Genomic DNA, 21,511 nt, shown 5'->3' with positions numbered 1-21,511 from the left:
TGATCAGAGAGAGTGAGAGAGCAATGTGTGCTTAGAGCATCCAGCAGGCTAGAAGCAGGTCTCTCACACCCCCTTCCCTCTTCTCCCCCATCATATGTTCTGGCTTGTGTGCATCCTCCTGGTGGCATGGATCCCCTTCTCTTTTTGCTCAAGCAGCAGCTAGTGAAAATTCAGAGAGCATAGATGTGGTGCTGAGTGAGTCCAGGTGAAGGCATATTTAGGGAGGGATATTTCTGTATATTTAAGGGTGGATTTGCAGGGGACTAGAGTGTCAGCTTTGCCACTGCCACCTGACCCTGTTGTTCCAAAGGATCTTGATGAAGTTGAGCCTGGTGAATTAATTGAGGAGTAGCAGAGGGACAGGAAGTTTGTCATGGTGGATGAGTGTAGTGAAAAGGTGAAAGGTCAGAAGGAGTTTGTATTGTTGAATAAAATTTTGTATTGCCAGTGGAGAGAGGTGGGCAGAGGAGAGTTACTCCAAGTTATAGTGCCTTCTAAGTTTAGACAAGCACTGGTGCTACTGGCACATGAGGGCCCAATGGCTGGGCACTTTGGAATTTGAAAGACAGTGGAGAGACTGCAGAAAAATTTCTGGTGGCCTAGCATGGCTGGTAGTGTTGCTACTGTATTTAGGTGCTGCCACACTTGTCAAGTGGTGGGCAAGCCAAATGAAATGCCACTGGTGGCACCTCTCCACCCCATCCTGGCAGTTGCCCCTCCCTTCAACAGGGTTCTTACTGATATAGTGGGTCATCTTCCACCTTCTAGGGCCTTGTTAAGCTTCTTTATCTATTTTATACTGCCTTCTGAGATACAGTCAGACCAAGGGACTAGTTTCATTTTGAAATTGTTTGCTCAAACAATGACTGAGTGGGGGATTAGGCATGTTCTCCTTGGTGACTACCTCCCTCAGTCACAAGGAGCCATGTTGAGGGCCTTCTGTGTAGACCATGATGAGGATATAAGGATTGGGATGGATGAGGCAGTCCTGTATGTGATGTTTGTTGTGCAAGAGGCACCTACTAAGTCGTTGGGGTTCTTTCCAAATCAGCTCATTTTCAGTGACTGTGTGCACTGTCCCAGTTCGGGCTTGCCGGAATCCTTATTGGGAATGGTGATATGTACACAGGAACATCTGCTGAAAACTCTCAAGTTGGCTCAGTCGCACCTGGGCCAGGCTCAGAAGAACATGAAGGTGTACTATGACTGGAAGGTCAAGTACTGGAGTTTCACTCAAGGGATGAGGTGCTGGTGTTGCTCCTGGTCCAAGGATAGCTGCTGGCTGCATGCTACAGCAGTCCCTACTTAGTAGAGAAGCGAGCGGGTGAATTGGATTATGTGGTTGCTGCTCTTGATCGGCAGAAGTGGACTCAGCTCTGGCTATTCTTATTACTATAAGAATAGCCAGCCAACCCCTTTAGTTTCAGCTATGGAAGAGGTGCCTTTAGTTTTATTTCTGGGAAATGATGGAAAAGAACCTGATAATTTTTGTCCCGAGCAGACTGTGCCTGTAGAGTAATGGGAGCAGAATAGTGCCCAGCTCCTAAAAGAAAAACTAAGTCACTTGGGTCCAGGGTGCCAATGTGAGATGTTAGGCTGTTTCGGAAAATACCCCTCGGTCTTCAGCAGTGTCCCGGGGAAAATGGCAATTGTTGAACATGATATAGAGGTTGCTGCCCCTGTCAAACTGGCTCCCTATCATGTAAATCCCCATAAACAACAGCTGCTGGAGGAGGATTTGAAGTACATACTGGATAATGGTCTAATCAAATGGACCTATTGTAAGTGAGGTCTAAAGCACTGTTCAGGGGGTGCTGTGAACTTATCATTAAACCCAGCTGTGACCTCACTGAACGTTTCCCTTTGTGTCTCACAACACAAGGGGGTAGTCACAGCCTGCCCTCTAAAGACAACTCTCTTCCTCCACACAAAACTACAAGCACCTAATAACACACACACCCTTCACTCAAAAAATTTTAAAATCATGGCGACTCCTACACCAGCCTCGGAGTCCCCATCTGGGGAGGGGACCATAAATGTCCCCAGGTCGGACTGCCTTTCCGTCGACGACCGTAAGTGTCTTGACACCCCCCTCAACTTTTTCTTCATTAACTTCTGCAACATTCGCGGTCTAAGATCTAATTTTCAATCTGTAGAACACCACCTCTCCTCTTCTAAACCTCATCTTCTTTTCCTCACTGAAACTCAGGTGTCTGAGGCAACTGACAGTAGCCCCTTTTCTGTTCCCTCCTACTTTCTCTATCCTCATTTTCGATCCAAAGCTGGATGCTGCGTTTATGTGCGCAATGACTTAACCTGCTCTCGTGCCCACGCTCTTGAATCTTCCGAGTTTTCCACCATCTGGCTTCGACTACAGAGTCATTCTCATACTAAATTTATCTGTGCTGTATACCTCTCTCCTAACTCCTCTGACTATAAGAAATTCTTTGACTACTTAACTTCCAAAGTGGAGCACATTCTGACCCTCTTCCCTTTTGCAGAGATCTCCATTCTTGGAGACTTCAATGTTCACCACCAGCTTTGGCTTTCCTCTCCCTTCACTGACCATCCTGGTGAACTAGCCTACAACTTTGCTATCCTCCATGACCTAGAGCAATTGGTGCAACACCCTACTCGTATTCCTGACCGTCTTGGAGATACGCCCAACATTCTTGACCTTTTCCTGACCTCTAATCCTTCTGCTTATGCTGTCACCCTTTCTTCTCCGTTGGGCTCCTCCGATCACAATCTCATATCTTTATCTTGTCCTATCACTCCAATCCCTCCTCAGGATCCCCCTAAGCGAAGGTGCCTCTGGCGTTTTGCCTCTGCTAGTTGGGGGGACCTGAGGCGGTATTTTGCTGATTTTCCTTGGAATGACTACTGCTTCCGTGTCAGAGACCCGTCTTTGTGTGCTGAGCGCATAACAGAGGTGATAGTGTCTGGCATGGAGGCGTACATTCCTCACTCTTTTTCTCATCCTAAACCTTCTAAACCTTGGTTTAACACAGCTTGTTGAAGTGCTATACATGATAGAGAGGTGGCCCACAAAAGGTACTTAAGCCTTCCTTCACCAGAATCTCATGCACTTTATATTTCTGCCCGGAACCATGCCAAGTCTGTTCTCCAACTAGCCAAAAACTCCTTCATTAACAGAAAATGTCAAAACCTTTCAAGATCTAACTCCCCTCGTGATTTCTGGCATCTAGCCAAAAATATCTCCAATAACTTTGCTTCTTCTTCTTTCCCTCCTCTACTTCAACCAGATGGCACCACTGCTATCACATCTATTTCTAAAGCTGAACTCTTTGCTCAAACCTTTGCTAAAAACTCTACCTTGGATGATTCAGGGTTTGTTCCTCCCTCTCCTCCACCCTCTGACTACTTCATGCCTCGTATTAAAATTCTTCGTAATGATGTTTTCCATGCCCTCGCTGGCCTAAACCCTCAGAAGGCTTATGGACCTGATGGGGTCCCTCCTATTGTTCTCCGAAACTGTGCCTCCGTGCTTGCACCTTGCCTAGTCAAACTCTTTCAGCTCTGTCTGTCAACATCTACCTTTCCTTCTTGCTGGAAGTTTGCCTACATTCAACCTGTTCCTAAAAAGGGTGACCGCTCTAATCCCTCAAACTACCGTCCTATTGCTTTAATTTCCTGCTTATCTAAAGTTTTTGAATCTATCCTCAACAGGAAGATTCTTAAACATCTATCACTTCACAACCTTCTATCTGATCGCCAGTATGGGTTCCGTCAAGGACGCTCTACTGGTGATCTTCTGGCTTTCCTTACTGAGTCTTGGTCATCCTCTTTTAGAGACTTTGGTGAAACTTTTGCTGTTGCCTTGGACATATCAAAAGCCTTTGATAGAGTCTGGCACAAAGCTTTGATTTCCAAACTACCCTCCTACGGTTTCTATCCTTCTCTCTGTAACTTCATCTCAAGTTTCCTTTCTGACCGTTCTATTGCTGCTGTGGTAGACGGTCACTGTTCTTCTCCTAAATCTATTAACTGTGGTGTTCCTCAGGGTTCTGTCCTGTCACCCACTCTCTTCTTATTATTCATTAATGATCTTCTAAACCAAACTTCTTGTCCTATCCACTCCTATGCTGATGATACCACCCTGCACTTTTCCACGTCTTTTCATAGACGTCCAACCCTTCAGGAGGTAAACATATCACGCAGGGAAGCCACAGAACGCCTGACTTCTGATCTTTCTAAAATTTCTGATTGGGGCAGAGCAAACTTGGTATTGTTCAATGCCTCAAAAACTCAATTCCTCCATCTATCAACTCGACACAATCTTCCAGACAACTATCCCCTCTTCTTCAATGACACTCAACTGTCCCCCTCTTCTACACTGAACATCCTCGGTCTGTCCTTTACTTATAATCTGAACTGGAAACTTCACATCTCATCTCTAGCTAAAACGGCTTCTATGAAGTTAGGTGTTCTGAGACGTCTCCGCCAGTTTTTCTCACCCCCCCAGCTGCTAACTCTGTACAAGGGCCTTATCCGTCCATGTATGGAGTATGCTTCACATGTCTGGGGGGGTTCCACTCATACTGCTGTTCTAGACAGGGTGGAATCAAAAGCTTTTCGTCTCATCAACTCCTCTCCTCTAACTGACTGTCTTCAGCCTCTCTCTCACCGCCGCAATGTTGCATCTCTTGCTGTCTTCTACCGCTATTTTCATGCTAACTGCTCTTCTGATCTTGCTAACTGCATGCCTCCCCTCCTTCCGCGGCCTCGCTGCACAAGACTTTCTTCTTTCTCTCACTCCTATTCTGTCCACCTCTCTAACGCAAGAGTTAACCAGTATTCTCAATCATTCATCCCTTTCTCTGGTAAACTCTGGAACTCCTTGCCTGCTTCTGTATTTCCACCTTCCTATGACTTGAATTCCTTCAAGAGGGAGGTTTCAAGACACTTATCCACCAATTTTTGACCACTGCTTTGACCCTTTTAGGGACTGGCATTTCAGTGGGCATTTTTTTTATTAGATTTTTGTTGCCCTTGGCCAGTATCCTTCCTACATAAAAAAAAAAAAAAAAAAAAAAAAAAAAAAGTGGAGTTCTCCTATCACCCTCCAGCCTAACCCTGATGACCAGGTTAGGTTTTGTTTAGATTTCAGAAAGGTAAATTCTCTGTCTTAGGTTGACACTTATCACCTTCTTAGGATAGATGATTCTGTGGACTGAATTAGGGCAGCCACCTTCATAATGAAAATTGATCATGTCAAGGGCTATTGGCAAGTCCCCCTGACTGACTGGGCCAAAGACATTGCTAGCTTTGTGGCAAATGGTGCTGTGTATCAGAGCCAGGTCATCCTTTATGGCCTCAAAAATGTCCTGGCCCATTTCTAGCAATTGATGGACATAGTAGTAGAAGGTGTGCCACACTGTCATTTATATTAAAAATGTGATGATCTGTGACACTAACTGGTATGACCACCTTAATAATGTGGAGGCTCTGTTTGTGCATCTGCAGGAGGCTGGCTTAGTAGTCATTCTTGATAAGTGTGACTTCATTAAGGCCCAAGTCCAATATTTGGGATATGTTGTGGGTCAAGTTTATGTTACCCCTCCTAAGGCCAAAGTGGAGGTGATCAGGTGGTTTCCCACCCTGACCTATCGTTGAATTCTCCAGAGGATCCTCAGGGTAATCGGATACTGCTATTAGTTTGTTCCTGGGTATTCTACCTTACTGGTCCCCTTAACAGACCTCCTATAGAAGGGAGACTGCTGGAATTAGACAGGAGAGTGCAAGGGTCCTTTGTGAAGAAAAATCTGTGCTGTGCAGCCTACCTGTGTTAAGGGCACCTGATTTTTCAAGGCCCTTTGCCTTAGCTGTCAATGCCAGCTTGTACTGATACAGCCAGATGATAATCAAGTCAATCATCCCGTTTGCTGTTTGTCTGAGAAGTTCACCACAACTCAGAAGTTGTGAAAATTCATTCATTGAACAAGAGCTCCTTTGTATAATTTTGGCACAGCAGCATTTTGAAGTTTATATGCCTGCCTATGAGCCCAAGGTAACTATTTTCTCAGATCACAGTCCCTTGCAATTTCTAAACTGCTTCAAATATAAAAATGTGAGACTCACCTGGTGGGGTCTGCCGCTGCTGCTGAGGGAGCACGATCTCTATAGCTAGGCACAATAATGAAAAAAATTATCACAATAACCATTAAATTGATAATGATAACCTTATTAGTGATAACTCAGAATAGATTCATCACCCAATAACCGATAAATCAATATATCCAAAGTTCCGATACAAGCGATGAAAATATCAATATCCTAAATAAAAAATCAATAAATCCAAATCTTTATTTTTATCTTTATCTTTGAAATTTAGAAAAATCTTAGAAAAATTCAAATACAATGTTTATCTTGTCTCTTCAGCAATGAAAAGTACTGTTTTAAATAAAATAACTATATTTGATTTCAAAAGTTCAAAACTTCAATATCCTCATATTCCAAAAAATAAAATTATTGATTATTGCTAGTTTGGAACCAAAAGTATTGGTGATACCAATGAATTGATAATGCAGGAGGAATAATTATTGGATAAATGATAACCCGATATCGTTATTGTGATAAATTATCATGATAATTTATCGCTATAATGCCCATCTGTGATAATCTCAATGTCAGGCACATTAAAGGGGCCAACAGTGTCATGGCCAATTGTTTGCCCCAGGCCAGGACTTAAATATTGTCACCTTTATACCAAAATTTAATAAGTCATAAGACTTCCAAATTTCATTGTTTGGGAGAGGGTGTGTTATGTGCTGCACAAATAGTAATGGACTGAACAGAGAGGAAGAGAGAGGGACAGGGGGGGGAGCATGGGATGCGGACATGGCCCTGACAGGTAGAGGAATGAGCCAGGAAGTTACAGTTTAAATTTAAGTGTTTCTCCCCAACCCAATTTCCCCCTTTCCAGTCCTTTTTGAGAGTTAAGACTGCATGGGTGAGCAGGTGAAGAGTTGATGTTCCTCATGATGTAGTTTGTTTTCACCCAGCCCCCAAATGTCTAGAGTTTTTGAAACATAAGTGATCAGAGAGAGTGAGAGAGCGATGAGTGCATAGAGCATCCAATGGGCAGGAGGCAGGCCTCTCTTCCCCCCCCCCACCCCCATCACATGTTCTGGCCTGTGTTTCTCTTCCTGGTGGTGTGGGTCCCCATCTCTCTTTGTTCAATCAGTAGCCAGTGAAATTTCAGAGAGCATAGATGTGGTGCTGAGTGAGTCAAGGTAAAGGCATATTTAGGGAGGGATATTGTATGTAAATACAGTTATTGCCTAAATTAATAAAACATGTTACAAAAATAAGATAAACAAGAATAAAGCAATAAAATAAAATTAAATTAAAATAATTTTTGTACTTTCACTGTAGTGTCAAGTCCATATTGCCCCCCCCCTTATGCTGGAGGACCCCTTGCCTTAATGTCCCCTCCTAGGCTAAGGGATATTAGTGCAAGCTTCACCTGCTTTCCTGATGTTGGCAGCATTCTTGAAGACAGTGGAGACAGATGACTGAGCCAAACCAAGCAATTGTGCAATGACATTCACCCCTTCTCCAACATGCTGCATCAGAATCACCAATTTTGTCTCAAGATTGATGTTTCTTCTTGCTTTCTCGGCTTTGATAGGGCAGTCATTGGAGCCAGCAAGGCATTTGGAAGCCATGGTTGACAATATAAAGTCACTGATGTCGTATATCTCTGGTAAATCCCGGGCACTTCCAAACACAACACAGCTGGCGAACACAATGAGAGTGCAGGAAACACTAGCAGCTGGAGTATTGTGGCGCTATGATCGTTCACCCAAACAAATGCCACTACACTTGTGTTTGGAGAGAGTGAGTGCACACTAGGGTGATTGTAAAAAACAAAGCATAACTGATCACACAGTGAGCAAAGAGTAGCAAAGAAGAATGACTGTGAAAGCAAATTATAGTATAATGATGAATCATATAACAGGGAGGACCTGTATTATAAGGCCCTACAGGACACCAGAATCTGGAAGAAGCCAGATCTTAGAGGAGAGAGTATTCGTGACTTATTCCAGTTGCTCCTGTGGTGGAGAGAGGTGAAATAGTTCTCTGGAAAAGGTCAAAAGGAGAAGAAATAGAGAGAGAGAGAGAGAGAGAGAGAGAGAGAGAGAGAGAGAGAGACGGTTCCAACTTTTCGGGAGTTTACTGTATATATATATATATATATATATATATATATATATATATATATATATATATATATATATATATATATATATATATATATGCACATGATGCAGACAGTAGGTAAATGTGACTGATACTTGAAGCAATGTGAAACTTGTGGTGATAATGCATGAAACTCAGGATGGTAAGAATTTAGGACTAAGTGCAAAACTTGGGAGGGTACTGTATGTATTTCTTGTGTTATCTCAAATGTAGCAGTGCAAATGTGTTCATTTTGATATATTTTTTTTTAAATGTGGAATTTTTTAAAATTATTTTCTGGTTTCCTGGATTCAGTTAATTTTTTCCCATAGGTTCTTCATTTGCCATAGTGCACATTTGCCATAACGAACACTACTTTGGAATGAATCATGTTCATTATTGTGTACCCTAGCTGCTGTAAACGAAAATTGCATGATTGTCTTGCTGGGCAAACCACTAACTTATTGTAATAAACTTATATTTTACCCAGGCAATGCCAGGTAATTCTGTTAGTGTGTATATATATATATATATATATATATATATATATATATATATATATATATATATATATATATATATATATATATATATATATATATATATATATATATATATATATATATATATATATATATATATATATATATATATATATATATATATATATATATATATATATATATATATATATATATATATATATATTCACTCACAGGATGTTACATATTCTCAGAAATGAAAGATCAAGTCATTCTAAGTTGGAAATATTCTGTAGTTGAATGCTGTTAATACTATAGTTTAGAAATTATAGGGCATTTGAATATGGATGTGCATCAGTAGCAAGTAGCTGCACGCAGGCCATCCCACAATGTCCAGCTGGTCACTGTTGCCATATGGCATGTGATGTTTTTTTTAGCTATTATTTACTACAATGATACATTGCGTTCTTGAATTCAATTATATCTTTATTTATGAAAACGTTGATGTGTAATGAAATAGCATCCTTATGGTGCCAATGTCCACCTTTGCTGCCCTCTCCCCACTCCTTCTCACCAACTCTTAGTGCATACATAATAAAATGCCCTGTAATTTCTAAACCATGGTATTAAGACCATTTGACCAAAGAATGTGTCCCACTTAAAATGACTTGATCTTTCAAGTCATATATGACTTTCCTTTTGGAACACCTTGTTTACATACAATGGAACCTCGTTTCTTGAACTTAATTTGTTCCTGAATGCCATTTAAAATCTAAAATATTCAGAAACCAAACTACTTTCCTCATAGGAGTCAGTGTATAATGGATTAATCAGTTCCTAGATGACACTAATCTCCTCATGACAGATAAAACATTAGATTAGTTACATACAAAAGTGAATAGTGAATTAGAAAAGATATCAAGTTGGGTCTTGGCAGATTTATCTGTTAACATTAAAAAGACTAGTTATATACTATTTCAAAATCGTTTTTTTATTTTTTTTTATTTTGGTTCAGTATCTTTAAGAGGGTGTGAACTACAACAAATTACTAGTACTAAATTATTAGGTGTTATTATAGATAAAAATTTAATTTGGAAGGATCATATACAGTCTGTTTGCACAAATTTATCAAAAACATGTGGAATTATATATAGGTTAGTCGCAACCTTACTATCAAGGTATTACAGAGTATTTATTATCCCCTTTGTTATCCCTATATTGCCTATTGTGTTGCTATATCGGTATGTTCTTGGCCTATATTTATAAGAAATGTTTTTGTATCTCAAAAGAAACTGATCAGAACAGTTTGCTTTGAAAGAAAATACGATCCACTGATGTGCTGTTTAACAAACTATGGATGTTAAAATTTGATTTAGTCAAGAAGTATTTTATGCTACTTAGTATTTTTATTGATTTAAATAACAGCGACCACAATACAAGAATATTTAAGGTTTTTCATCATGGTCAAGGCACAAGGGGAAATAATATTGATTTGATTTTATCTCAGTCATGTACAATACTATATAAATTCTCCATACATCATGTAGGGCCACAATGCTGGAATGGATTTCCATGTGATGTGAAAACAATTAAATAATTTCAATATATTTAAAGTTAAATAAAAAAAAATATTTGTATGATTTACAGAGGCAAAATTTGAGACAAATTTATGCATGTTTTACTGTTAGGATATGATTTTCTTATGAATAATTAGATATCCTAGGTATGTTCACATATCACTAAGGAATATTTAGGGTATGATTAAGATGTATTGCTGCACTCGCCATACTGCAATAAGGTATGTTTATCTTCTGTCCTCTAGGGAGCAAATGCTCAACAGACTAATGCCACAAATGTTCATTGTACATATGTATTGTAAAACCTATTTATGGCAATAAACTCAAACAGTTAATCATTCAATCTGTGCAGACTGTCTTAGTGGCTTTTGACAGATGCTCCCACAGCCAAGATGGCCGTTTCACAACATCTCTAGCTCAGAAATTATTTATCCAGAATGGATGCAATGAATGAACTTATTGACATGGAACTTATTAGAAGATACTGTTTAGACCACAAAGGTATTCATTCCCTTTATCACTGATTTAGTGAGGGAAGTCTTACAGAGTGACACAGAAAAGAGTAACCCACTTACTGCCAAACTGAAGGTGATCATAACATTTAAACATTTCCCACTGTATATATATATATATATATATATATATATATATATATATATATATATATATATATATATATATATATATATATATATATATATATATATATATACAGAGAGAGAGAGAGAGAGAGAGAGAGAGAGAGAGAGAGAGAGAGAGAGAGAGAGAGAGAGAGAGAGAGAGCATACACACACAGTAGTGGCAGCATTCCTTCATTCTTTGTTACATTTTTGGAAAAAAACAATCAATCCCATCTTCAAGCTATCAATTAAAAACAGGTAAAAACCATATAAACACTAAAAGCACTTCCCTTGAAGTGGATACACACATTGTGTAGTGTAGTGGTTAGCACATGTGGCTCTCAGCTGAAAAGGTCTAGGTTCAAGTCCTGGGTGCGGCTAGGCAATCTGTTAATCTGTAACCCCTGTTCACCTAGTAGCACCTTATCTCCTGTACACCAACATATGGATACACACATTGTGTAGTGTAGTGGTTAGCACACTTGGCTCACAGCTGAGAAGGTCTAGGTTCAAGTCCTGGATGCGACAAGGCAATCTGTTAATCTGTAACCCCTGTTCACCTAGTAGCAAGTAGGTATGGGATGTAACCCAAGGGGTTGTGACCTCACTGTCCCAGTGTGTGATGTATGAGTGGTCTCAGTTCTACCCAATGATTGGTTAGTACGAACTCTGAGCTCTTTCTGTAGGCGAATGGCTGGCTGGGTTATCAGCAAAGGACTGTAGCTTCCTCCCTCTCTTCATAAGATAAGTGTGTTTTTAGTGGTTTAATAATTTTTACCTGGTTTTAGTTGATAGCCTGAAGATGAGATTGTGTTTATCAAAATGTAACAAAGAATAAAAGAATGCTGTAACTACTGTGTGTCTATTTACATGTCTAAGCTGTCCTCTGTGACATAAAATTCCATATGGACAAGCCCTTCTCACAAGCATATATATATATATATATATATATATATATATATATATATATATATATATATATATATATATATATATATATATATATATATATATATATATATATATATATATATATATATATATATATATATTATATGTATAAGCTAAAAATAAGCAATATTTGTATGAATGCTGTATTACCCTGAACATAAACAAAACAGCTGGCTGTAAGTGATAAATTAAAATTAGTGCCAAGGAATCTAACTCTGAAAATGGGCACACCCAGGTTGGAACTGTTAAATTATTAGTAATGTAATTATTAACAAACTGCACATCATTAAATCCTGTCTATCTTTGGTTTATCTATTTTACAGGAATAGACAGTAGACTACCTTACCCAATTATGTATTGATTACATGTGCCTCACCCATTCTCACCTGATGTTCTCTCCAACCCTCTGTCCATCCTGCAATGTTCCTGTCTCTCCAGTGCACATTGTCCTGTTCTGTCTCTGCTTCACACACTTGCCATGCTGCATTTCTCCATCTTTCTTCTCTTCCTCTATCTTTCTGATGTCCTTCCTGAATGACCTTTCTTCCCCCATCCTATCCCAATCTCATTTTTCCTACATATGCATGTCGTCCATCTAATCTAACCATTTTCCCAACTCTCTCTCTCTCTCTCTCTCTCTCTCTCTCTCTCTCTCTCTCTCTCTCTCTCTCTCTCTCTCTCTCTCTCTCTCTCTCTCTCTCTCTCTCTCTCTCTCTCTCTCTCTCTCTCTCTCTCTCTCTCATGTGTTTTTCCCAGTTTTACCTTGTAACCTATGTAGTTTGTAGTCTTTCTGTTGCATTTCAAGTGACATGAGAGATATGATAAAGATATTGTAGGCAAAATCTTCAGTGTTAGTAACTTAAAGTAATGTGCTCAAGTTTGATAAAGATAGATTTGAAAAGAAATAAGATTTTTTTTTTTTTTTTAATAAAGTGGTAAATGACTGGCATAAATTTAATAGTAATAAGATTATTATGTTTGAGTCTGTTGGGAGCTTTAAAAGATATTAGATAACCTTATGACTAAGGGTTATAGGTAGATACAGGTAGGTTATAGGTGGATATAGGTAGATATTAGATAACCTTATGACTAAGGGTTATAGGTGGATATAGTTAGGTTATAGGTGGAAATAGGTAGGAACTTCCACACTTCTGGATTTTTGCACCTTCTCTTATTCTCTTAATTTTTTTTATGATCTTGCATTATGTTCGCAGCTTCCTCAAAGAAAAGCAGATATTTGAAATAGTCTATAAGAGATAATATGAACAAGGGATTCACATAATAGAAGGAAAACCTTAACTAATAAATACAGAAACAGAACTATATAAATGTAGCATAGGTCTTGTACACTACAACAGTGAGATAAACACATGCATACAAATCCTCTAACACATGTGAATATTGAAAAAAATTATAAGTTTTTGACAAACATGGACATTACATGAATTGAAAAATTCTAGGAGAGAATTGATAGTTGCATAAGGAAGATTAAGACTGAATTATGCTGCCATGGTCTAGTCACCTACATGACTACATGATGAATTTTTCATGGAAAGAAATAAAGAGAATGTGTCTATAGCCAGTCTCTTATTATGTTTTAAGCAGATGGGATACAAAGGAAGATTAGATAAGTTCAAATAGTGATAAGTAGAGGAAGTAAAGAAAGCTATATAACAAATGAATAGATGAAATCTTTTAATAGGAAATAATGGAATATCAAAGGCATATGGATACTGTATGGCTTTTAAAAACTAATTATTTATTTCCTGTTGAGAGGTTTACCTTATCAGGTAGGTTTGATATTTAAAAGAAATTGGAGATGATATTAGTTCCAGGTATGATGAATTTTTTCTTTAAGCAAGCTAAACGAAAGCAGATGATATAAATTCATCTAATGTCCTATTCACTGCAGTTATATAAATACAAGCTCCTTTAGCATATAGGACAAAACTGCAAGCCTTTTGCTTCAGTAGTACTATACACACGTAAAGAGGTCACAACTTTTAAAATTTGATCTATGTTAATTCTATGCTATGTATCAAAGAAAATAAAGTAAAATTATCTGTATCTAGCCAGGAACTTCAGCCCAAGATTGCATTTGTGAGACAAGTATGCTAATTGCAAGACTGCTAGGCTTTTGTTTTTATATAAACAGGTACTTGCAAATGGAATATACAATCCTAGTTTGAATTAGATTTTCATCAGATCTACAAATATGACACTTCATTCAAACTTCACAATTGCCATAACCAAATATCTTTTCCTTAATTTTCATTTTATATAATCTGTAAGCAATTGAGGACCAAAAATTAATTGACTCATGACTTCTGAATGGAACTTGTTCTCATTATGTAACTGACAATTTTGTTTCCTGTAACAATGCAAACTACTTTGCCATATTTGCAAGTTACCATTCTCAGAATATTTTTTCTTAATTTTGTATATTTAATATTTTGTCTTGAAAGTCATGGCATATAATATTTTTAAGTCTATATAGATGTGGATCACAAGTTTTACTGCTAAAATAAGATTTTTTGGCTTACTCATTGTAATCAAGATATGATATTTTGTTTTATATATAATTTATGTACTAGAGAATGGTAATATAATATATTACCATTCTCTAGTACATAAATTATATATAAAACAAAATATCATATCTTGATTACAATGAGTAAGTATGACATATTATGTCATACAAATAGATGATTTTTGAAGGCAAGTATTATCACATTATTAATATCATGACAGTCAAACTTTGATCTGTGATTTATAGGTTTATCACGGAAGTACTGTGATATTTAATGAACTTGCGTCATTCAGTTAAACTCCAGAGGTGCATAGATTTAGTGAGCGTTGTAAATGCATCTCCTCAATAGATATTTAGATGGATAGGTAAATAAATTTCCATCATTTATAGATAATTAGATAGGTGATTAATTAATAGATATGTAGGTAATTGTTTATTAATACAAAATTAAATTAGTTCAGGTGTGCATGCAGCATCATTAATAAGTTTAAAACTTATATTGCAAACTTACATGTTTGTACATGCAAGTACAAACATATATATCAAAATTTGTTGAAAATTTTAAAGGCAGGTCTCATAGATGTATAAGACTCTTTTGTGTGTTAGTGTTATTGAATGCATTGTATCATCAATGCTTAATTAACTTTTCTCTGGGCAGGTGCTGGTGATGGAGGTGCGGGAGATCAAACATCTACCACCAAACAGAATAGTTTACTGCACGATGGAGGTGGAGGGTGGAGAAAAGCTTCAGACTGACCAAGCAGAGGCATCAAAACCAATGTAAGAGATGTCATAAAATATATCTCCATAAAGAACCATTATAAATCATTTTGCTAATTGTTCCTTTGATGTGTTAGGTAGATAATAGAAACATGCTAGTAATTCATACTTACCTATATAATGTCATAATCTATTCTTTTATCTTGCAGAATTCAGAGAAGGGATATAGATGTTGGTAGTATCATTTGTCTATGAACTGAAATACTGTGCAGAATAAGTTAAAACATCTTGGTTAGCACTCCTTGGAAAGACAAAGGAGCAAAAGTAATCTTTGCATAGGAATTAATGAAGGAGATAAATCTCATATTGTATTATGATTTCATGTTCTTATCTTCATCATCAAATAAGATTGGTTGTAACTTAAACATTTGTCAAGATGATGTCGTAGCATCTCAGGCCTCAGGCCCTACCAGTCACAGTTTAGGGGTAATGAATTCTTACCCTGGCTTCTTAAGTTGCCTTTTTTATACTAATATAGATATATTTTTTTCTTTATATAATGTTGTCTTTTTTAAGTGGTTGGTAAAATGATGAACAAGTTTTTAAACATAGTCTTTTTAAGTTATTATATACAGTGGGTACAGTAAGTAATGACAGAAGTCATGTTTATTGTATATGTAGAAATGTGGCTTCATTTAGTACCCCAGTATTCATTCACTTGGAAATGAGAAAATTTAGTGACATTTGACAGGCTTGACATAGTATTTGGTGTGGTTGAGAGCCTGCAAGGAGTTCATTGTGCCTTGGGATTCAACATTGATTGTATTTTGTTCCTCAGCCAGATCATACCAGTTACTGTTTTCTCATTCTTTGTTACCACACTATTATATGTATATTTACATCTGAATCATAGAGGTATCATATAAAGAAATTCCATCTGTTTGCTCTAAGGGAAGAAAATATCCCAGTAAAGGAAATCAAAGCAGGTTGACCATCACATGGCTGTTCCAGCTGCCTTACAAGTTTTCTCTCATCTCTAAACTACAGCATGAGAAACAATTTGGAGGAAAGAAGAATTGAAGTTCATTGCTCTGCTAAGAGGAATAAGCATGAGTTCCCCTATACCATCAAGATAATGAATCTTTATTATTCTGTCTGGAGGATCATGGGAGTCTGTATTTCCCTCTTTGTAAAACTACTTTGGGTACACATTGGCATTTGAAGATACTGGAGAAGAAAATCTTGTAGTCATATCATATTTCTATTGCCTCTGTCTTCATGCACAGTGGCAGCCAGTATCACAAGGCCAAGGAAGTTACCAGACATGCAGAACAATCATGGGAATGTTATCTGAAAGTATGGGGATTCACCATATCAAAACCTCATCAAAAAGTACTCAAATCGTTAAGATAAGGGTGCAGGATCATTAGGTGATCACCCCCACTAATGTTTGAGAAGTTCTTACCTTGGTGATGTGTAAAAAAATGGATTTCACTTGCTTGTGGAAATTTTGTAAAAGTAAACCCAGGAGAAGGTAGGCTGTAATTTATGCTTAAAGGGGAGGTATCTTGCTACTAATGAAATTTTGAGGCAGTATATGAAAATTGGGGACATGCTTCATCACTTATTTTGTTCACTGTGAGTTTTGATCTGTCAAGGCAAGTATTAATGCTATAGCAGAGTAGCTGTGTAATGCCTCCATTGAACAATCTTTAGAAACACAGAAATTAATTTGAAAGTGGGATAAATCTTTAGCCATGAGAGCTTGTAGCTAGGGATTGATTCCCTGACCAGGAGAACAGAAGGACAGTGCCTTGGATTTTGAGTCCATAATGATTATCAGGCCCCCAAGATAATTTTATACTCCTGGTCACAACACAAATTGCTCTCTCTGTTTAGATCAATTCATGGTGTAAATTTGAAAATGTGCTCTGAAATTCATGCAGAAATCTGAAGGAACTGAATTATTGATGGCCTGATTTTTTAATGTCAACCTGTACCATAAAACATTAGACTTCACTTTGTATTTGACTGATCTTTAGATAAAGAATGAGGGGCAAACTTTGCCCAGATATACTTACAAAAACATGGTGTTATTTGATGGGAATCTTTACCTCTACTACCAGTGTAATGTCTCCTTTGGACTATTCACTGAAATAATGAGAGATTTATTTGTAGGTGAAAAAAAGTCTGGCCTTGAGAGCTTTTCCCAGGGATGGAACCCCTGATCAACCAGAAGGACAAAATATATTGCCTTATAAACATATGTACAAAATATATTGCCTTATAAACATATGTACACTGGCACCACAATAATCATTGGGTTCCAAGATAATTTTTGGGACCTTTATGCTCCCAAGAACTACAGCTATACCACATCTTATATTTGCATAGAAGTCTTAAAATTTTTAGTATGGTTTATTTATGTGTATACATTTTCCCTTTATTTTTTATTTTCTTTATTGTAATAAGGACGTTAAACAAAAGGGTGGTGCTGCTGATGTTTAATACTGTGCTCACTGTAAATCTTTTATTTTTTTCTTTTAATGCCTGTTTTGTGATGCTGCAAGTTTTGAAATGGTAAGAAATTTATCTAAAGAGTGGACACAACAGAACACTCATGGTACATAACTTGTGCCTTTTATTATTTATTTATTTATTTATTTATTATATACTTATTTTTTATATAAGAGTGGCCAAGGGATTCAGAAAATTAAGAAAAAAGGCCACTGACATGCCAGTCCCTAAGGGAAATATTCAAAAGGATTATCTAAAATTGGAAGAGAAGTGTCTTGAAACATTGGTCTTGAAAGAATTCAAGTCATAGGAATGGGAAGATACAGAAACAGAATATGGGTGAGAGAAAACAGAAAGTCTTGTGCAACAAGGCCATGGGAGGAGGGGAGGTATGCAGTCAACAAAATCAAAAGAGCAGTCGACATGAAAATAGTGGTAGAAGGTAGCAAGATACATAACATTGTGGCAAAGAGAGAGAGAGGCTGAAGACAGTTAGTTAGAGGAGAGGAGTTGATAAGACATTCCATCCTGTTCAAAAAAGTACTATGAGTGGAACCCTCCCTTAAACATATGTGAAGTGTACACCATACTTGGGCAGGTAAGAGTTAGCAGCCAGGAGAGTGAGAAAAATGGGCAGATCACTCAGAATACCTAACTTCATAGAAGTTGTTTTAGCAAGAGATGAGATGTGAAGTTTCCAATTTAGATTATTTGTAAATAACAGACTGAGGATGATCACTGTAGAAGAAGACTGTTGAGTGTCATTGAAGAAGAGGGTATACTTCTCTGGAAGCTTGTGTTGAGTTTGAGTTCATAGACATAGGAATTGAGTGTTTGAGGTACTTAACAACACCAAGTTTGTTCTGCCTTGATAAAAAAATTAAGAAAGATCAAAGAAGCCATGGAAAAGTGCCAAGTGGTATCATCAGTGTAGGAGTGGACAAGACAGTAAGTTTGACTTAACATTAATGATTAATAGAAAGTGGCTGACAGGACAAAACCCTGAGGAACACCACCGTTAATAAGCTTATAAGAAGAGTAACTATCTACCACAGCAGCAGTAGAATTGTCAGAAAGGATTTTCATTGATTAAAGGAAAGGGAATACTCAGCAACATTGCAGTCATATGGTGCCAAAGGGGAGCACTGAGTCCACAGAGCTGACAGATACAAAACCATCCAGTGACAGGTGAGTCATTAAAGAAGGTGGTACTGACCATGCTTCAAGCCTCACCACCTTAACAAGGTGACTTCACACAGTGGTGTCAGAAAGGAAACTTGAGATGAAGTTACAGAGAGAAGGATAGAAGCTGTAGGAGGGTAGTTTGGAGATTGCAGCTTTGTACCAGACTCTGTCAAATACTTTTGATACATCTAAGGCAACCGCAAAAATTTCACCAAAATCCCTTAAAGTGGATGACTAAGACTTAGTAAGGAAAGCCAAAAGATCACCAGTAGAGTGGCCATGACAGAATCCATATTGGCAATCAGATATCAGGTTGTGAAGTGATAAATGTTTAAGAATCTTTCTGTTGTGAATAGATAAAAAAATTTAGAAAGGCAGCAAATTAAATCAATAAGGCAGTAGTTTGCAGGATTAGAGCAGTCACCCTTTTTAGGAAGAGGCTGAATGTAGGCAAACTTCCAACAGAAAGGAAAGGTTGATGTTGAGAAACAGAGTTGCTTGTACCAGGTAAGGTACAAGCAAGCAGGCACAATTTGGAGAATGATAGGAGGGAACCTATCAGATCCATAAGCCTTCTGAGAATTAAGGCCAACAAGAGCACAAAAAGCATCATTAGTAAAAGTTTTTAATGAGAGACATGAAATAGCTGAAGGATAGAGAGGGGGGAACAAGACCTGAATAATCTAGCATTGCATTTTCAGCAAGAGTTTTAGCAGAGTTCAGCTTTAGAGATAGACGAGATGGCAATGGTGTCATCAGCTTGAAGTAAGGGAGAAAAAGATGAAGAAGTAAAGATGTCAGAGATATTTTTGGCTAAATGCCAGAAGTCATGAGGGAAATTAGATGTAGAAAGGCTGAGATTTTCTAATGACAGAGTTTTGGCTAGTCGGAGAACAGGCTTGGCGTGATTTCAGTAAGAAATATGAATAGGGAATGATCATGAATGGAGATGAAAGAAAGATTTGTGTATATAAATGAGTTGACTGAGAGGTTCAAATGAAGGAAAGAGGTCCATTTAGTCTGGAAAGGAAAGAAGTGAAAGAGGAATGAGTGAGGCAGGACAACAGTTATAGATGGGAGTGTGCTGTGGCACTAGTATAGAATTTGTTTGCACAGTATGTCCTGGATATTTTTCCCATGTCCATCATTTGTGTGGACCAGGGTTGTGTGATCGGAGCTGAATATCAGAGGTAATGATGATGATGATTCTGCTGCTCATCACATAATCATTATCTATTTTGATCTCATGTGTCATCATCATCATCATCATCATCAATATAATCTCTTAACATCTTTATCAGCAGTGATTAAGGCTTATTACAGAGTTGCATTTAAACTAGCAAGGAATGAATATCTGAAGGTGAGAAGGAAAGAATGAAGGTAAAAAAGAGATTTCAGGAGAAAATAGTTGATGAGTGTAGGGAAGAACCTAAACTATTTTTATGCCTGTTTGGACAGAAACATTAAACTTAAAGAAAGATTAGTTTGATAGAAAATAATGACATACATATAGACTCAAGGAAATTAGTGAAATACTCCATTAAACCTGAGAATCTTTACAAATAAATAATACCAGGTGGCCTGGTATAAGTTTGAAAAAGGAATCTGGATGATTTCTGATTGCTTTTGAATTCTCACTAGTCTTGTGTAGACCTCCAGCCAATATCGGTTATGGTTGTTATATAACATCAATAGTATAAATGTTACAGCAATCTGTTTCATGTTAAGTTCATCTGACAAAATGAACTGCCAGGTTCTGCATGACAGCACCTTAATGTTGCAGATGTTACATATAAATTACCTACACTCTTCAAGAATAATTTTGCAATATTTTCAGCAGTATGGTAGTTAAAGTTTAACTGATTAAATCAGTGATAATCTGCATATGGCCCAAAGTATCATAACAAAATTTCTTTTTTAAGAATTGTGTAAATTTTTTGCAACATTTGCTAAGTTTGAAGTAGTATTTGATACAAACTTCCTGTTCCTTCATATCTGTCACTTAAGTGTAAATGCAGTGGTACCTTGACTTATGAGTTTAATTTGTTCCCTGACAGAGCTTGTAATTCAATTTGCTCATATGTCAAATAAACTTTCGCCATTGAAATTAACTGAAATGTTATTAATCCATTCCAGGCCCCAAAAAACACTTTTTTTTTTTCTCTCATATAAAAACATGACAGTAAACTGTTGATATAACAAACCTCTTTACCAAATTTCTTGTGTAATAACCCCTATCAAACACTCATTTTATTTTATAAGACTTTGCAAATTACAGCATATTTCAAAATTATTGAATGCTTGCTTTATTTTATGAACATCTTAGTTCTTAAAATGCAGGAGGGTTGGCTGACACAGTCAACTGCATGTTTGAGAGATGAATTGTGGCTGTGTGACAGCCAGTGAGTGACCTTGACAATGGCCAATGATTCTCTCTCTCTCTCTCTCTCTCTCTCTCTCTCTCTCTCTCTCTCTCTCTCTCTCTCTCTCTCTCTCTCTCTCTCTCTCTCTCTCTCTCTCTCTCTCTCTCTCTCATGTGTTCATTGTATTGAGGGTTTACTATAAGAAAATGCATTTATAAATAACAAATATATGAAAACAATTGAAGTGAACGATGTGGTGCTCACTGTGCCAGCTAGCGGTGGCATAGCTGAGGTTCACTCGTATATTGAATTTTGGATCACAACTCAAAGCAAATAATTGTTCAAGTGATAGCTCATATCT

The 21,511-nt window shown here is 37.4% G+C and overlaps 1 protein-coding gene across 2 annotated transcripts in view; it reads left to right on the top strand.

Moving 5' to 3' along the window:
- LOC135098734 (calcium-dependent secretion activator-like) overlaps positions 1–21,511 on the top strand; it is a 152,590-nt gene that overhangs the window by 83,924 nt on the left and 47,155 nt on the right. For both annotated transcript variants that reach the window (XM_064001125.1, XM_064001126.1), the window contains exon 5: positions 15,024–15,145. In XM_064001125.1, coding sequence (XP_063857195.1) covers positions 15,024–15,145 — 122 coding nt within the window. The remainder of the gene's footprint in view (positions 1–15,023; positions 15,146–21,511) is intronic.

Source organism: Scylla paramamosain, unplaced genomic scaffold (genome assembly GCF_035594125.1).
Source record: "Scylla paramamosain isolate STU-SP2022 unplaced genomic scaffold, ASM3559412v1 Contig78, whole genome shotgun sequence".
In the NCBI taxonomy this organism is placed as follows: domain Eukaryota; kingdom Metazoa; phylum Arthropoda; class Malacostraca; order Decapoda; family Portunidae; genus Scylla; species Scylla paramamosain.
Note: the sequence above shows the minus strand (reverse complement) of the source record. Positions and strands in the feature narration are given on the sequence as shown.